This window comes from Mesoplodon mirus, assembly GCF_964341445.2.
Source record: "Mesoplodon mirus genome assembly, chromosome: 2".
Classification (NCBI taxonomy): domain Eukaryota; kingdom Metazoa; phylum Chordata; class Mammalia; order Artiodactyla; family Ziphiidae; genus Mesoplodon; species Mesoplodon mirus.
In genome coordinates this window covers 145201979-145216148 of record NC_138977.1, presented here as the reverse complement: position 1 = coordinate 145216148, position 14170 = coordinate 145201979, and the positions used below count along the sequence as shown (strand labels likewise).

The following is a 14170-nucleotide window of genomic DNA, read 5'->3' as shown; positions in this document are numbered from 1 at the left end:
GTCACCCGTCAAGGCCTAAGTCAGGTGTACCTTCTGAGTCAAACGCATTCCCCATCTGTCCCCAAGTTACATTTGCTCCTTTGCTAATTCCTGAAATTCTTTTAATAGAAGAAAAGGTCTTTCATATTGTTAAAATAATCATATTGTTAAAATAATAGTCTTGAAATAATGAGTTTTGATTTAAATATAATCACTTAAACTAACAACTCTAAATCACTGTAGTCAACGGTTTCTCCATCTTGATGGGGAACACGGAAGAGGACAGGAAATGTGAGAAAACATAAGAGGAGAAGAAAGGAAAGGGTACAGAGGGCAGAAGACAGCTTCTGCAGACCTCACACTGATCCATGGGGTCAGTCTTAATTAGGAGGGTCAGAACAAAACCAGGCTGTGCACTTAAGTATTTTGTTTTTGCAGTTGCAAACTCAGGCAGTTCTGCTTTATATGATCTACAGAGATGATTTTCATTTTACTTTGTTTCCAAGTTTTTATCACAAACATTTTCTTCCAATTTTTTATGATGAACTTTTGAAATACATAAGAAAGTTGAAAGTAAAATGAATATCCTATTCCTAGATTCAACAATTTTTAATGTTTTGCCATATTTGCTATATCTATATATGTATGTGCAAACATTTATTTGTTTAAATACATAAATTTAGATATATTTACTTATTTATTTTTGGCTGAACCATATGTTATTTTATTTTTTGTTGGGAATTTTTAATTGAAGTATAGTTGATTTAAATGTCATGTTGGTTTCAGCACAGTGTACAGCACAGTGATTCAGTTATACATATACATATATATGTATAACTGATTCTTTTCCCTTTTTCAGATTCTTTTCCCTTATAGTTTATGACAAAATATTGAGTATAGGCCCCTGTGTTATGCAGTAGATCCTTGCTGGTTATCTACTTTATATTTAGTAGCGTGTATATGTTAGTCTCGACCTTCTAATTTATCACCCCCACCCCCGCCCTGGCAGACCATTTTAAACTAAGGTGCAGACATCATAACGCTTCATCCTTAAATACACCAGCCTGAATTTCCTAAAAATAAGAACATTCTCCTACTAACCACAATATCTTCCTAATTCCAAAGAAAAGGTACCAATAATTCCCTACCAACATCTAGTATCCAGTCCATATTCAGATTTCCAACTGTCCTAACAAATGTCTTTGATAGCTATTTGTTTTTAACCAGGATCTAATCAAGGTTCACATACTGCATTTGGCTGTTAGGTCTGAGAACAGTCCTTGCCTCCATTTTAGTCAATGACATTGACTTTTTGAAGAGACCAGGCCAGTTATCTTATAGAATGTTCTATAGTTTAGGTTTGCACAGAGGTTATTTTTAAAGTATCACCACCAAGGAGCTTGGTTACTGAGGACATTACTAACTGTGGCATCATTCACCTACATGAAATAATTCTCTGATAAGTCAACTGAAGAGTAAAAAATCTGGAACTTTAATGTCAAATAGTAAAGCTAAAATAATGTTCTATTTCCATGATCATATGAGGCTTTTAAGTTATAATATCAATAATCAGGAGTAATATAAATTGACACAAATTATTTTAGGGAGTGAAATAATTTGAAACAAATGAATAAGGAATAATGTGATAAAACCAGCATTATGCCCAAGAGTTCCTGACGCTTTACCCTAGCAGACTTATATTCCTTAGACTATCTTATTGCTTAAGCAAAAACCACCACTGTTTTGCTAAGGGCGCAAAAGGAAGTATGACAAGAACACTTGGTAATTTACTCTAAATCCTTTTTAAAATTCTTCAGAAAGCAAATATACAATTGGGCCAGTAACAAGTATAACCTTGATATGTTAATACTTTCTATTGTTTCTGCGTACCAGTTAAAAACAACCAAAAAATGAATACTAATTTTAAAATTAAAAAAAAAAAACATGAAAAAGAAATGAACTACAACAGAGATCTGGTCTGATTCTAGCCATAGGGTACATGTATTGGTGTGACTGAGATCACAGGCTTCCTTCTGGTGTTAGTTAAATCCTATGGCTGATTCCAAAGCAGAATAGACTCATAGAAAAAAATGTGTTCAGAAGCCTGTCAAATTTCCAGTGAGGTTCTAATATGCAATGAAAAAATATAATTGAAATATACTACTTGTGGGTCTTAAATGAGTCAGTTCACAAAACACACTGTACCCAGGCCTATAGTAATTGTGACACAATTCACTCTATGAAAGAATTCTCCAACATGTCAAATGTAGTGGAAAAAACCCTGGACATATAACATCAAAAAAGTATTTTCACAAATGAAATTATTTGTGGGAGGAAAAAAGCAGCTGTAGCTTCTATGTCTTAAATTAAATAGGTTGTGAAATAACTATGTAGCTAGAATTACATACTTGTGATAAAGACAGACAGATAATTAAGTTTTCTTACCTTGTTAAAGTATCTGATGATTTTTCTAATTCCTCACACTCCATGTGAAACACACTAGAAAAAGAATCCTGAAAACAGAGCAACGACACAGACTGAGAAATAAGTTTGAGAATGTAATGAAAACTATCTAAATACAGACATATGAGCCTGTGGAACTGACTGAAGACACCAATCCTCGCAATTTCTTTTCACTTTTTCAGAAAAAACTAACCTAAGTGCTCACGACATCCTCAAGTCTACCTCCTATTACTTAGAACATGCTGCTGTTGTTTCTGATACTGACTTGCAAAAATGCTTATCTGAGTTTTTGTTCTTCTGCCAGCTGTTAATAAATAATTAGCTTCAAACTTTCTCTATATTCTTTCAAAATCCTCAAGTTTTAGCTTTTATGCATACATTGATTGCTATTGTTGGGTCTTTTTGAAAAGACACCTAATTCAGTAATATTTTATGAGATCATTAAATTATGAAGATTTTAACAACATAGAGAAGTATTTTTGAAGTGAAATTAAAAAGCAAAATACACAGCTGAACCCATACTATATTTACAACTGAATAAAAAATTAGAAGGAAACACAAATAAAACAATGATATCAGTTTAATTTGGGGACAGAAGAACTGAGTACATTTCTTTTCCTGTTCACATTTGGATTTTTGCTCATGTGTTGAAATATTTTTAATCAAAAAATAATTACAGTCTAAATGAACATCAAGTCACTTAATTGCTACACCCACCAAATTAAGTCATTAAAAAGCGAGCAAAAATATTAATGGGCATACTGCTGAGCTATATTTTAAAGCAACACTGATACCAGTCAGTTGCTGCCATGATAGGGGTTAACTGGATGAGTTGAATGTTAATTAAAGTGACATTTAAATTGTCTAAAAAAAACGGAGTGCCCTTATGTATACCTTTCAAAAATTAAATGCCAAAGAGCAGGTCACAGAGCAAAATTGATAAATTGACATACTGCCTTAAAGAGTTCTGACCTGAACTTTAAAAGGATAGTTACAATCTTGTAATTATCTCTATATTAAGGAGTTTATAACTGATTGAAAATATTAAGTAATGTCCATGAGAATACTATCTCATAGCATAGTGAATTCTTATTTGATTTCCTATTAATGAGAATTACACACACACACACACACGATGATTCAGATAATGTTGCATCACACAGTACGGTCTTACTATCTAATAAAATAATTAAAAATTTAAAATATAAGTTTTAAATATCTTTTATTATTCTACTTCCCAAAAAACCATCAATTCAGATATCATATGTGGACTGTAATTGACGTTATACACTTGAGAATTCCCATTCTTTTTCCTAACCCACCAATGAAGAGCCTGTTCTCAGGGTCTAAATGAAAAAGGAAACAAACAACTACATCAAAAAGAAATATACCAAAAACAGTGGTTCATTGGTTGAGAAGGAAAAGAAACTGCATAAAAGAAAACAACCTTGGGCTAAAGACCCTGATGCTAACAGCAGACTCAGTTGGCCTGTCTATAAGTAACCAGCACTGTATGAGAACACTCCATCTTTCCACACACATCCTGTCTCTTTTTTTTCAATTATACTGTATTCTCACATAAATTATTTCATTTGATCCTCACAACAGCCCTGTGAGGTAGGTAGGGTTATGTGTTACTGTTATGCACATTTCACAGATGAAGAAACAGAGATGGCTCAGTGAGGTAAGTAACTTGCCTAAAGTCACACAGCAAATTAGTGGCTTCACAGGACCTGTGCTTTCTCTAAAGTCAAGCTGTTTGAATTAAGAAGCACTGAAAAGATGGAGAAAGAATTTTTATGGAAAAGAAAAAGAGACGGTGGTGATTTATAAGATTTCTTCCTTGAACTGTTCTGCTATGGTCACAGCTTCTGCTGGCTGGTCTAAATTGGGTTCTCCTGAGTGGATTTCCTGAATACCATTGGCCTGGTGGCATGGGACAGTTATCAGAGACTCCTGGGTCCCACTGTAGGGGGAAAAAGACCTTTATTACCTAAGGGATGTGGCCTTGCCCACAGCCCAGCGTACAAGCTCCCTATTCACAGGGTGTAACTATGGGAAGCCCCTTCCTCGGACAATCCCCTAGTGGCACCAGACTTTTCTGGCTTTATCTGAGGGCCCCTGCCCAGTGGGGAAGATTCTGGGACTCCCAAGGCCACCCTTACGCCAGGGATGAATCATAATGTGCAGCTTTGAGACATGCACTGCTCATCACCCCCTGGGAAGTGGTGGCTCAGGGTCTCACCCCAAGGAGGTCCATGGGCTGGTTATGCCCAGAAACTACTGCAGCAGGGGAAGCCCATATCCTTCAGAGCAGTGTTTTAAGGGCTGGACGCTTACTCCAAGGGCAATGTTATGGTTCAGGTCACTCCCAGGCTCCTTGTTACACATTGCCAAGACCCTGGTCTCCTTCCTCTGGGGCAGCAATCTTCAAACCCAACAGAAGATGATCAAAAGCTATGCACAGTCATGTCTGGTGAGGAGGGAGGGTCACAAATGAAGCGAAGACACGACACAATGGGGATGACTTACAGGGAATGAAAGGGGTTAACCTTGGTTCTGAAGACAAATCCCAAGGGGAATCCTAATAGCGAGTAATAATATTTTCAAAATAGGTATCTGGCCTCTCAAAGTGACTATTTTGAAAGAGAAAATACACATTTGGGTGAGAAGGAAGGTCTACCAGGACCAGAAAATGGTTGTGGAAGGGCAGGTTTCAGCTCAATATAAGGAAGGACTTTCTAACAGCCAACTATGGCAGGGGCTGGCCTTGGGGATGACGAGCTTCCTGTCACTGAGGGTATGCAAGCAGGGATAGTTGATCTCCTGAAGGTACCGGGGAGAAGCCCTCAGCCGCAAATGTCCTGGGGTGTGCTGGGGGTGCGGGAGGACTGAGCGACTGTTGAATCATTTTCCAACCCTGAGAGTCCATAATATATTTGTTTTAAATGATCTGTTTCAATGACACTTCAACTTCTTGGGTAAAGGATTACAAAAGTCAGGTATCAGGCCACATTATGAAGCGCCTTTCATTGCACTGGCTCCAGATACTTTCAAATCTTCGCAGGGACAGCAGCTTATTTCTGAAGCCGGAAATCCCCAAAGGCCTAGATTTGGCCCAGTCAAGAGGGATATCCCCATCTTCTGAACCCTGCCTGGAGGCTAATTCCTTCAGGCCATGCCAGGCTCAAATCCCACCCTCACTATCCACTTCATTTCCAGCCAGCCAAGCAAGTCCAAGGTTCTGGCCACATCCCAGGGATGGAGGGGCAGGCAGGATGGGAATCTCTGGGTACTTCATGTTCTGGGAAACTAGAGGGAGCTTCTTGTTCTCACCCCATCCCCTCCACCAGAGGCTCTGTTTACAGATGGCTAAGTGAGGCACTGCCTAATGGTACAGAGAGAGCTGGACCCAAGAAAAAACTGCTGTTCCTTTGTCTAGCCAAAAAGTCCTCCTGTGGCCTCCTTTAGGACATGTTGGCAGACTCTTCACTTAGAGCAAACTGCCCATCCCCAGCTCAAAGTAGCAAGGAAAAAGGTGGCTCTGTCAAGAGGACACATGGATTCCTACAGGTGGACTGCATCACGGGGGAAATCAAGTCCTGCTACACGATTAATACAGGTTAGTACAGTGGCCTGTCTCACACCACTGGCAAGACACTCTCCAAGATCTTGGCTTTGGGAAGCCCCCCTCCAATGTTGCTGGGGTCCTTTTACCTGTACCGTATTAATCGAATAATCTTATTGTTCATAAAATCCACAGCGTGTGGGTGAGAAGAATCAATGCAGAAGCCGTCACTCAGCGCGATTTTCAGCACCTCCTCCATGAAGACCTGGAAGCTGTTGATCTGCTTGTTGGCTGGCACCACCCAGAGCCTCTTGAGGTTCTGCTTGGTGTACTCCTCCTCAGGCAGGCCCTCCACATTGGCCACCCAGTCCAGAGTCAGGTGGTTGGGGTCTTGCAAATGGCTGGTGATGGAGGATAGGTTGCCGTTGGAGCAGTAGAAGAGCTTGGAGCCCAGGAGCTTGAGGAAGAGGCAAGAGGTGCTGAAGATGTTGGCATTGAAGACCTCCATGCTGGAAGAGGACAGGCTGTAGATCTGGGGTGCCTCACGCACAGTGAAGTGGACCATCTGCACATGCTGGTTCAGTGTGATGTTGAGCATGGCATTCTTCTCGGCCTTGGACAGCTCCACCTCCTTCTCCTGCAGGGCCTCAATCAGGGGCTGCACCTGGTAGAAGTCAGCCTCCCTGTGGAGCAGGCCCATCTCCTGGAAGTCCTCGGGCAAGTCCAGGTGGGAGGTTCGCAGGAAGTTGAGGATGTAGCGGAACACTTTGCCGTCACGGTCAATGAAGCAGTGGCCCTGGCTGTCCCTCTTGGTGGGCATCTTCCCGCTGAACATGGCGCCCAGCATGGAGTCAGGGAAGCTGGTCAAGGTTGCCAGTGAGGTTGTATAGAGCTTCCCCCTGACATTCAGTGTGATGGGGTCAGACATGGCAGGAGGCTGGGATGCTGGGAAGTACTCCTCCTGCCCTCGCTCGGCAACCTCCCCTCCGCGGGCGGCCAGCGCCATCCTGTCTCTTTACATTACAAATCAATGGCTTGAGATCTACCAACCAGAACAGTTTAGTGGCTTTCCACGGTGGGTAAAGAATTTGGGACTAATAGGTACCTTTAGTAGCATTGCCTCCATTGGACCATGCCTTTTGGTTTCTACATAATCGCTGGTAAAAAGAAATTTTTATAGCCAACCCATTCAGAAGGTGGTCTACCTGTTCATAGCAAGAGAGCACAACTATTCTCAACCAAAAAAGGTCTGCACACTGTAGTGACAATGTATTTCTCCATCAAGGTAGTGTAGCCATTGACAAAAGCAACACACTGACATTACCAATGGTAACTGTAATATTTAGTGGAGGGTCAACAGGTGAAAGGGTGCACTGAAGGCATCCTCCAACCTCACCTCTACCCCTTTTCAACCAGAACAGCTCACACTTGGATTGGCTTTACATAAACAACCATATTCAGTTGGATTTGAGAGAGAGTTCTGAGGCCAACCTGAGGTTTAAAGCAGAGTTTTAAGGAATATAAATTTTTGTCTTTCTAAAAATAAAAAAGTCATACTCTGTACTCACGGAGCAATCTTCATCCACTATGAAAATGGTGCATTTCTGCACCTGCATGAAAGAGATAATAGTGGCAGCTATTTTCTTTAGAATTACTTCTAATGATTGTTGTTCTTCAAAAATTAGGCTAGCAAGGTCAAGCAGCACCTAGACAAAAAAATTATGAGCTTACTATTAGTAATTGTTTGTAATTATTAAAGCAATACAATGATTTATATGGGTTGTAAGTTGTTTACATATAATCTAACAAGTTACAACCAAGTTGCCATTCAAGTGTTAAATACATAAGTCTCTGCTTACTAACAAAATTTCCCTGTTGATTGTTAGTACAATTAATACACTGGTTACGATCACAGACTCTGAAGCCAAAGCCAACCGTTTTTAATCCCAGCTTCCCCTCCTGCTAGCTTTGTGATCTAGGGCAAGTTTCTTGAAAATGGGGATAATAATAGTACCAAAATCATGGAGCTGTTGTGAGGACTAAATAAGTTAACATTTATAAAGCACTTTGAACAGTGTCTGATACATAAAATACACTGTTGTTTTTGGTGATCCAAACTTCTGAGATCAACATTTATCAACATTGCCAACATTTTCACAGAGCACAGCAAATATTGTCCAAAATAAACAAAGATTTAAGAGTTCCTTTTGTGTTCTTCCTGATAATTTCTCTTTTCTTTACTTACACAGGATTTCATCTAGTCTCACAAAGTATTTGTGCAAGGAGCGGGGGAGAAAGGGTATTATAGAAAATTTATCGGAGGTGATATTATCCTTGCTGAGGCCTGAAAGATGAGCAGGAATTGTTCAGGTGAAGTGGGGAAGGAAAATGTCTCAATCAAAAAGAACTGAATTGAGAGAAAGTAGCATATTGCAAGTTTTGATCAAGTTTTATGAGAATATAGAGTGTAAAGAGGAGAACTAGGGAGACGAAATTGCAGAGGTAAGTGAAGAAAGAACCTCAAAAGCCCTATCTTCTTTTCAAGCAGTTTGGACTGTGATGGATTGCAGGAGAGAAGTGACAAGAATCACAAGTATGTTTGTAAAAATGAGGACTGGATTAATGGGTGGCAAAAATGGAGCAGGGAGACGTCAGGAAGATGCTGAAGTTGAAGTCCACGGAAGGTCCACAGTCTTATTAACATAAGTTCTAAGCAGAGAAATTAAAGGGTGGGGGAGGTGAATTATCAAAGAGATAATGAAAAAGAATTACATAAAACCCAAGGGCTTAAGTCTCCAGACTGAAAGGAATGACCAGGTACCAGCATGATGAATGAAAAAAAGCATCATATGGTGAAATTCAGTTACAAAAGCAACAATAAATAAGTAATCCAAAAAGCTTATAGAAAAAAAAAAGCACCAAGCATCAGAACAATATGAATGCTAGTAGAAGACAGTACTACCTTTAAATTCTGAGAAACTAATTTTTCAGTGCAGAATTTTATACCCAGCCAAATTGGTAGGATGGTACAATAGATATTTTCATACATGCAAGGACTCAGAGAGCTTACCTCACCAATACCGGTTCTCAAGTAGTTAACTGAGAATGTGCTACACTAGAACAAGGGAGTAAACTGAGAAAAAAAGAGTTCTGGGATCCAGTGGATAACCAGTGGAGTCTTTCTAAGAAAGCATTGAAGGAAAGTTCTATGATGACCCCTCTGCAGCAGGCATGGGGAAAAATAGTTTTGCTTGAAAGAAGAAAGAGAGAGAACCTCAATTTGAGGATTCTCCATGAAAAAGAACTCAAGAGAATGCCTAAATAATGGAGAGTTTGCAGGGGGAGGGGGACCAACAACATGAGGCTACACTAGAGCAAACAGTTCAAGGAAAAAAGAAGAGATTTCAGAAATAACAAGAAAAACTAAGTTATATAACAAAGGTAATATGAACAACAACATTTACATAATTAGTAAGAACAACATTTACATCACGGTACTTATAAACCCTTTATTTTAAACTGCAACTTTAGAATTAACCTAGACAAAGCTTTAGAAAAGTCAAGCATGGTTGTAGCACAATACCAGATCTTCCTCGATTTACGACAGGGTTACATCTTGATAAATCCATTGTTCAGTTGAAAATATTTAAATTTGAAAATCTGTTTAATACACCCAACCTACTGAACATCACAGCTTAGCCCAGCCTACCTTAAACATACTCAGAACACTTATATTAGCCTACAGTTGGGCAAAATCATCTAACACAAAGCCTATTTTATAATAAAGTGTTGAATATCTCATGTAATTTATTGAATACTGTACTGAAAGTTAAAACCAGAATGGTTGTGTGGGGACAGAATGGTTTTAAGTGTATTGGTTGTTTACCCTCGTGATGGTGTGGCTGCTGGGAGCTCTGGCTATTGCCACTGCCCAGCATCATGAGAGAGTGCCATGACATATATCACTATCCCAGGAAAAAATCAATACTAAAAATTCGAAGTATGGTTTCTACTGAATGTGTATAGCTTTCACACCATCGTAAAGTCGGAAAATTGTAAGTTTAACCAGTGTAAGTTGAGGACCATCTGTATATATGTTATCAATGTGGGCAATATAAATGAAAAAGTCCAGATAAGAAAAGCAGAGGTAAGGAGTAGTAATTGGGAAGGAGAGATGAGGGATGCTAAGATCATCATTTTATAAAGCATGAACTAAGAGATGATGTCTCTATCAGTGTTCTACAGTGTTTCCTGAGCTTATTCCCATGCTTCTAGAAGTTCTCTACAATAATTTTCACATTTTGTATCTTTTGTTTTAATATGAATAATAAAATACAGAAGCATATTCTGAAAAAAAAAGAGATGATGTCTCTAATTGATAGAATAAGAACTAAAACTCTTAATATTACATGCACAGCTCATCCAATAACTTTAAACAGTGACATAAAAATACTGGTACCATAATGGCAAAGTAAAGGGTGGTATAAGTTAAATAAATCTTCATCTGTTAACAGTGATAAAGCAACAGCTCATGGAAAATACAAAATGGAAAAAATAACTATTAGAAGAAACAGTTAAAATATTTAGAAATTGAATCTGCACAGTTTGGATTTCTAATGATATATATATATATATAAAACTTGGATAACAATTTAACCATTTTTTAAGAAAGAATTTCTACACTCTCTCTTTAGTAATCAGACTTGCCTGATTTCTCTTGTTCTCCAGCAGTGAAGTCTCATAGAGTTGAGCATTATGAAGAACAATTCCACAAAATGCCAAGTAAGCAGCAAAGTCCTAGAAAACATGCAAGACAACAGCCAAATAAGAACTGTCAATAACCTGTCTTGTTATATTGCTTGAAACACAAACAACATTCAAAGATATTTACAGTTCAAATAAATATTTGGAAACCAACAGTGTAGATGTTTATTCTGCATAAAATTAGGAACTGATACAAAACAAGTGTTAGCTAAATGGTACAACCAGTAGATGACAACTGTTAGCACAGTCTCCTAAAGTCATACAGTAGTTGGAAATTAGCAAAGAGAAAGAGAGGAGACACAGATCTCTTTACACCATGTGAAACTGAAATTCACTCTATGCAAAATTTGGTGTAGTCTCTACATGATATTAAGACTTGGGTTTAAGTTAAGAGTATAAAAATAGCCTGTAACTTATTACTGGGGCAAACTGAAAGCTCATAACCTTGTTAGGAGAATATTGGCAATAACAGTCCCATACTAAATTGCAAATTTAGTATTAGTTTAAATATATCATTTTAAAGATGATATATCACCCTCATTATACTATACTAAGGTGATGTGCTCACAATTATCCTAATTATTGATGAAAGGAAATCTTTACATGGCATACTTTATTCACAATCATGAATTTATTTTGCCAAGAGATGATACAGCCTAAGAATGCAAATCTTTCAAGAGGGGTTTACATTAATGGACTATAAACAAATAACAGAATAAATAGCCAATCTAGAACCATGTTCCCCGCCAAATATCCTCAGATGTCATTAACAGAATAGGAGACTAGATGTCTATTAGACTGATTTAAAAAGGTACTTGCTATGTTCTGAAGCAATTAAGACACAGGGACCAACACTAGTGCCAACACAGCCTACAACATGAGACAAAAATACTCTGTCTTGTTGGAATGTCTTCCAAAAGCTCCTACTAATTTTCAGGGGAGTGACAGAAATAGCAATGGGCTTCAATAGGAAGAACTCAGTGGGCTCCATGATATACATATAATTGCATATTCAAGAAGAGAAATAATAAAACCTACTGACAGAATGAAGTTATAAACAGGTTTAAGGGCTTCTGTCCTTAAAAGGAAAGCATGTCGATGTGGTGTGAGGAATGTACTCCTTCAGAGTTGGACGAGAAGGGTAATAAAATAATGCTGACTGCCACTCTTTCTGAAGCTAAATTCACATCATTCAGCCTGAATTCACACCTTGGCGCCCCACCGTCTGCGTGCAAAGCTTATAAAACATTCTGCATTTGCTTCACCAGGAGGCAATTCTAATTTTAAGCTGACCTGGAGCCCTGAACTTGGAGCAGTGCTTTAGGGATTTTACGTAATGTTGAATTTCGTGATAGCAGTGATGAAAGGTAAATGAGAGAGTTAGAACACCGTATCACCCTCCGGATGGCCGCAACATGCACATAGCCCCGGGGGAGGCCTGGTGCCATAGTGGGGACGGGGTTCTGTTGCCTGAAGACCACAACTACTCCACAACTCAGGTCAGCACTGATTTAGCCAGAGGCAAGAGACACTTTTGAACGTTTGGGATCATTTTAAACCATAATGTTTTTGTGATCAACAATTTCAGCAATCACTAATTCCAGAGGTCTATACAACTCTAAAGAGAAAGCATCTTCCTAAATTGAGATCATACCAGACCCAAGTTTTGGTACCTTTTCATCTTTTTCAGTGAAAGTCCCACCATTTCCCGATTTCTTGTTGATGGCCTGGGCTACACCAACAACCTGGTATAAAAAGAGAACATTGGTAATTTCATTGACTGAAATTATTGGTATAAATTCACCAAAGCGTGTTTACAGAACAATTTCTACATGTGCTTTAAAATAACAATAAGCTACAAAATCAAAACAAACCCTCAGCATCTGAACTAGTTCTGTATCATTTTGTACATTCTTTTTTCCTAATAAGAGTTCAAATGTTTCTAACTTCTTGGGTCCCAAACTATATTTGATTCTGGGATTTCATGCTGCCCTGTGAAAGAAATTATTGGCAATCACTTTTTACGTGAATATTTTTCATGGCTTTTGAATAAAAAATAAACATTAAATTTATATCACATTTCAAATAGAATATATGATTAAATGAATATTTTATATTGGTTTTAAATATATTTCAAATGGGCTAAATGATCTTTTACTAAAAATGAAATAGGACCAATGGCCAGTCACAGAGTTTAAAATGCAGGAGGACCAATTAGGGTAAAAATAATTCTTAATGTAGGGATGTTGTCCAACTTCTTTTGAAATTTCTGAACTTGAAAATTATCTTACCTTCAATAGACTTACTTTGGTGGAAAGAAGTTTTATTGAAAAACAGACTGAGCCTTATTTCAAATCAGAAGGTGTTTGAAAGATAAACTGCATCTTAAGAAGACTGAGCTAAACTCTGGGAATATGTCTAAAGTTTCCACAAGACATTTATCAAGACTTTTAAGAACCTTCTCATCTTCCTACTTAAAAGTATATTTTACTTACCCATTTAGTTCCAACTTGAAGTTTGTGTTATTACCTTATTAGTCTTTTAAAGACCTGCAACTTACTTTTGCTTCCTCTTTACCACTTAAAAATTCTACTTGTTTCCTCCTTCTACAATATAATATCAGTGTAAAAAGCTATTATCCTCTAAATGGTTACACTTTAGAAATATAAAGTCCTGAGTTTTGTGTGGATGGTCCATCCTTTTTTCTCAGCTCACTCATCTAGCCCCTTAGCTTTAAGAAATGGATATAAAAAATTCCCTTCCAAGATAGCAGAGCAAGGACAGAGAAATACATTCTTGTCTGATGTAGTTTTCTGTTCTCAACACATTTCCTCCCCACCCTACGACAGAGTAAAGAGATGTTGATTTTAAAAAGCAGAATCATCCAATTATCCTGTACATATTTTACACTCTTTAGCTCTTGGCTAACAGATTTCTTGATGCTCCAATCTCAATGACAAAATGCCTACAAAAGCTTTTGTCTAAGGTCAAAACGTCTGGACTGCAGCCAGGCACATTCACTTGAATATAACTGATGGGAGCCTCTTGAGGGTCACTGGGGTCTAATACTTAGTGCTACCAGTATAACTTAGTGAATTTATTTTAAGCATTCATTCATCTACTCAACAAATATTGTGGTGACTACTGTGTACCAAGGAGTGATAAAAACTGGGAGAAAGGCTACCCAGAAGGAGCTCAAGAATCAAGAATGGGTGATACATAAACATATATTTACAGCACACGTATGATCACTTTGATGATATAGGTGCCCACAGATTGTTAAGAGCACAGAAGGGAGACCAAATATGCATAAAAGAGAAGGTTTCTCAGAAATGATGACATTTGAGTTTTTATTTGTCTTTAATAAATGGTGTGATAGAAGAAAGAGTTAAATTT

The 14170-nt window shown here is 38.1% G+C and overlaps 2 protein-coding genes across 5 annotated transcripts in view; both read right to left on the bottom strand.

The window, feature by feature from the left end:
• PDE5A (phosphodiesterase 5A) overlaps positions 1-14170 on the bottom strand; it is a 146954-nt gene that overhangs the window by 68388 nt on the left and 64396 nt on the right. For all 4 annotated transcript variants that reach the window (XM_082645870.1, XM_082645867.1, XM_082645869.1 and 1 more), the window contains exons 4-7: positions 12448-12519; positions 10718-10807; positions 7579-7716; positions 2425-2492 (exon numbers count right to left, since the gene is read on the bottom strand). In XM_082645870.1, the coding sequence (XP_082501996.1) occupies positions 2425-2492; positions 7579-7716; positions 10718-10807; positions 12448-12519 (368 nt within the window). The remainder of the gene's footprint in view (positions 1-2424; positions 2493-7578; positions 7717-10717; positions 10808-12447; positions 12520-14170) is intronic.
• Positions 5784-7312, bottom strand: LOC309817524 (BTB/POZ domain-containing protein KCTD21-like). The gene has a single exon (XM_082645903.1). It carries the CDS (start codon positions 7014-7016, stop codon positions 6156-6158), a length of 861 nt encoding a protein of 286 aa, XP_082502029.1. The 5' UTR covers positions 7017-7312; the 3' UTR covers positions 5784-6155.

What these genes read in the sequence shown, in the direction of transcription:
- LOC309817524 (XM_082645903.1), bottom strand. Translation starts at nt 7,016, where the DNA reads ATGGCGCTGGCCGCCCGCGGAGGGGAGGTTGCCGAGCGAGGGCAGGAG.